General features: G+C 47.3%; 1 protein-coding gene across 7 annotated transcripts in view; it reads left to right on the top strand.

The window, feature by feature from the left end:
* Positions 1 to 284: 284 nt before the first annotated feature.
* PTDSS1 (phosphatidylserine synthase 1) overlaps positions 285 to 3,807 on the top strand; it is a 77,973-nt gene continuing 74,450 nt past the window's right edge. For all 7 annotated transcript variants that reach the window (XR_014843599.1, XR_014843600.1, XR_014843603.1 and 4 more), the window contains exon 1: positions 285 to 608. Coding sequence is in view for 2 of the 7 variants with exons in the window: in XM_021089074.2 (XP_020944733.1) it covers positions 430 to 608 (179 nt within the window). In the remaining 5 variants the exon portion in view is untranslated. The remainder of the gene's footprint in view (positions 609 to 3,807) is intronic.

Below are 3,807 nucleotides of genomic sequence, written 5' to 3'. Positions count from 1 at the left end.
GCCGCGGCGCTCCCTCGCCCACGTGGGCTGCGGCCCACGTGGGCGAGACCATCTGGGAGGTTGCGCCGGGGGGGAAGCGGGCGGCATGCCGGGGACAGAGCCGGCAGAGGCCGCAGTTTTCCTTCTCTTGCGAGCCGTCTACCTTAAGCCTCTGCTGCTAGTAATCTAAAGCCAACATGAGTCCCTAGAGATGCCCCTTCCGGAACGCCAGCCGGGTCACTGCGAGAGGCCCCCCCCGGCCCGAGGCCGCGTTGGCGGCGCCGGGACCCCGCCCTCCCGCGCCTGTCCTTCCCTCGGCTCCCAGCCTTTGCTCCGCGCCAGACCCGGCCCTGCCGTCCGCCTGCCCGCCCGCTGCGGCTCGTCATCTCCGGGGTCCCAGCCTCCACGGGCCGGGGCCGCCGCCGCCGCCGCAGGACGGGGAGGCGGGCCATGGCGTCCTGCGTGGGGAGTCGGACCCTGAGCAAAGATGATGTGAACTACAAGATGCATTTCCGGATGATCAACGAGCAGCAAGTGGAGGACATCACCATTGACTTCTTCTACCGGCCGCACACTATCACTCTGCTCAGCTTCACCATCGTCAGCCTCATGTACTTTGCCTTCACCAGGTGAGGTGGGCCGTGCTGCGCTGGAGGCGCGCCCTTGGGCAAAGGGAAGGGGCGGGTGGAAGGCGGTGGCGGGGAGCATGGCCGGGTTAGGAAGCCGGGTGACTGCTCCACGCGTGAGCTTGCAGCGCCCCCCTGCCCACTCAGCTCTTCCGCCTGCCGGTATCTCACCTAGCACACCCAGCTTTCTCCCCTGTGGCTCCTCTGGACTGGCGTTCGTCCCTACGCTCCAACCCCACTCCCACTCACCCTCCACCACTACCTCTCTCAGTACCACCTTTCCCCATACAGCGACTCGTGGGTCACCCAGCACGATCCCCGCCCCCTCCCGTTCTAGTGCTCTCAGCATCGCTCCCTACACACATCACGACACCAGCCCCCTCCTCTCCAGCCTCCGTCCCTGCCTAGCACACTTCATGAATCATCTGGTATGCAGCACTTCAGCACATACCACTACACACTGAAAACACCTCAGTCCACGGGTACAGCATCTTCCACGCATCACATACAGGCGGAGCACACAGCCTAGACCCCTTCCCGCGGAATTTCTCCGACATTCAGCACTACCGCTGCGCATACAAAACGCACACTTGTGGTGTACTCCAGTATACATTGCACACAAATCATCTAGCATCACCCTTCCCCCAGCCTCAAACACGACCGTCTATACCACAAACAAACTGCCTCTGTGGGCACACATACCACAGCGGACATTCCAGCACTGCCACACAGACAATAAACCCACCACACATCACACATGCTCTGTTCCATCATCCCCTAATATACTGCTGAAATGAGACATTGTCCGGCAAGTGTAGTGTGCCAGGTGCATCGTATATGCTGTGTAAGTGTTAAGTAAAACACACAAACCTCACACACAACTCTCTTATCCCCCTGAAAACACACACACACTTTTAACATATACCTATGCATAGGAGCTACCCCATCCAACTCTTGAGGGCATCCAACTCTTGACGCTAACCCATTATAACTCTATCTCGCTGAACACATGGTCCCTCAACCATACGCCAGGGAACTGATACTTGCCTAAATGACAGGCACACCATGGGTCCTCCTTGTAAGGATTTATATTTTCTGAATGAACCTCTTTAAAGAAAGGAAATGCGTGCCTACCACGCCACTGTGGCTTAAAAGACCAACCCAGAGTAGTTTGGGAGCCAGAGTGTTGGTCTCAAGACTATTTGTGTGACCTTGCTTAAGTTATTTAACCTTTCTCTGAGCCTCAGGATCCACCTCTGTAAAATGGGGATACTTACCTCATACGGTGTTAGGAGAATGAAGTGAATACGCGTGACTGTACTTAGCAGAGTACCTGGTGCATGATGCACAATTAGCATTAGTTACTTCTCTCCCAGTGTGTTTATCCAGCAATCCATGGTTCTTGGTCCAGATCCACAGAAACTGCGGGGGTATATTTGGTGGCGCCAGCATTAGGGAACTTCCTGGTATTTAGTGGGTAGGGGTTAACGATGCTACGTGTTTACAATGCAAGGGACGGCATTGTACAGCAAAGAATGGTCCCCTACACACAAGAACATGTGTGCACATACACGCTTGTATATGCACAAGTGCTAGTGGTGTCTCCCTTGAGAATCAAGTGCTCTTTTTCAACCAAATAATTTCCTCTTACATATCCTTGTTCCTTACCTCCATAATCCATTTGGTTCACGGTATTTTGTAAGTGTTTATCTATTTGCATGAGTCTCCCTAAGGCCATAAAACATATGTAACAATTACCCTTAATGATTAACAGATCCAGTACTAATATTGTAAAATCTTCTGCTTATGCTCTGCAGTGGCATGAGACCAGACCTTCCCACAGTATCCAACCAAGCACGTATTTCTAGCTTTGGTGAGAAATCACTCTTGTCTCTAGTTATGATTATCTTCAAATCCTTCATCATGTGATCTGGTTTTAATACCTAATAGCTGTGTGGCTACTTAATTTTGCTAAGCCTCTGTTTCCTTATCTGTACCTAAAATAAAAATATCTGGTAATACCTCCTAGGATTGTCCATCATAAGGGTTCAGTTCACTTTTTAAAAATAATCTATATTTAGCTCTGTGCATGACAGATAGTAAGTGCTCGGTAAACATTAGCTATTATCATCATTACATCATTTCATTGTTTGCTAATGCCTTCTAAATTATATTTGTCATTGAGTGAGGATGTCTTATGCTCTATAATTGAGAAAAAAGGATAAAGACCTTGGGGAAATGGACATAGATTTGCTTGGATAACATACATGCCCGTTTCATTTTAACTTCAGTTTCACTTTATCTCCTGTGGGTTGGCAAGGATGGAATTAGTGCGGGAGTTTCTTTGGAAATTAGAAAAGTAATTATAGTATTTTATTTTAAATAATGAGAAGCAAGAGTGAGCAGTTTGTGTCAACTTTTTGTCTTTAGTATTATTCTAGGCCCTTTTAACATAGGTTTCTCTTCCTCTTTTGTAATACAGAAAGTCGCATTCTTCTGGAATTTCCCCTTCACAGCATATTCTGCCAAAGCAGTCAAAAATTACAGCAGTGAAAGTATAAGAAATGAATATGAATTTTAACAGCTGTCAAAAGTAATGGAAACGGCATAATCTGAACCTCAGACTATGGCCTTTTCCAAAAATGATGATCATTTTATTTCTTCCACTAATTTCATAAAGAGACAAATCACATATTAAAGAACTGCTTAATAACAAGTTTCATCTTATGTAAAATCATGAGCACCATTAGTACAATTCGTACTTGCTGTATCTTGCTCATTTTTTGTATTGATTTGTGACCCTTTAAACTGAGACGTTACAGTGATAGCTTTGTCTCCTTCCATAAAGATGGGAACTAATGACTTCTTCGATGAAAATTATTCATTCTGTGCTCTTTTGCACTGGTTATCTCTACACTACCTTATTGTATAACAGGATTTTAGTTGGATGGCCGTTCAGTGCAGTTCTTTCAGTAAAACTTTAAAGATACGTCTTAAAGTTTGTTTTCCTAAGACCGATAGTTGAAGAGAGAAGATGATAGAATACTTTTGGGGTGTCATATTACCAGTGTGTGTGAAACTGCACCTGGGTCATGTGACATGCTGCAGAGACCCAGCAAGAATTTAGGATTGGGAAGGATTAAGTGCCTCGCACAGAAGTCTGAGACAAGTTTGAATTTGTCAAGTAGTTCTTTTGTTAAAT

Source organism: Sus scrofa, chromosome 4 (genome assembly GCF_054392235.1).
Source record: "Sus scrofa isolate SSC_HxYL_T2T_F1_AM1 chromosome 4, Sscrofa_HxYL_maternal_Yorkshire_Landrace_v2.0, whole genome shotgun sequence".
NCBI lineage: Eukaryota > Metazoa > Chordata > Mammalia > Artiodactyla > Suidae > Sus > Sus scrofa.
The sequence above is the reverse complement of the archived record's forward strand: the minus strand, read 5'-3'. Positions and strand labels throughout refer to the sequence as shown.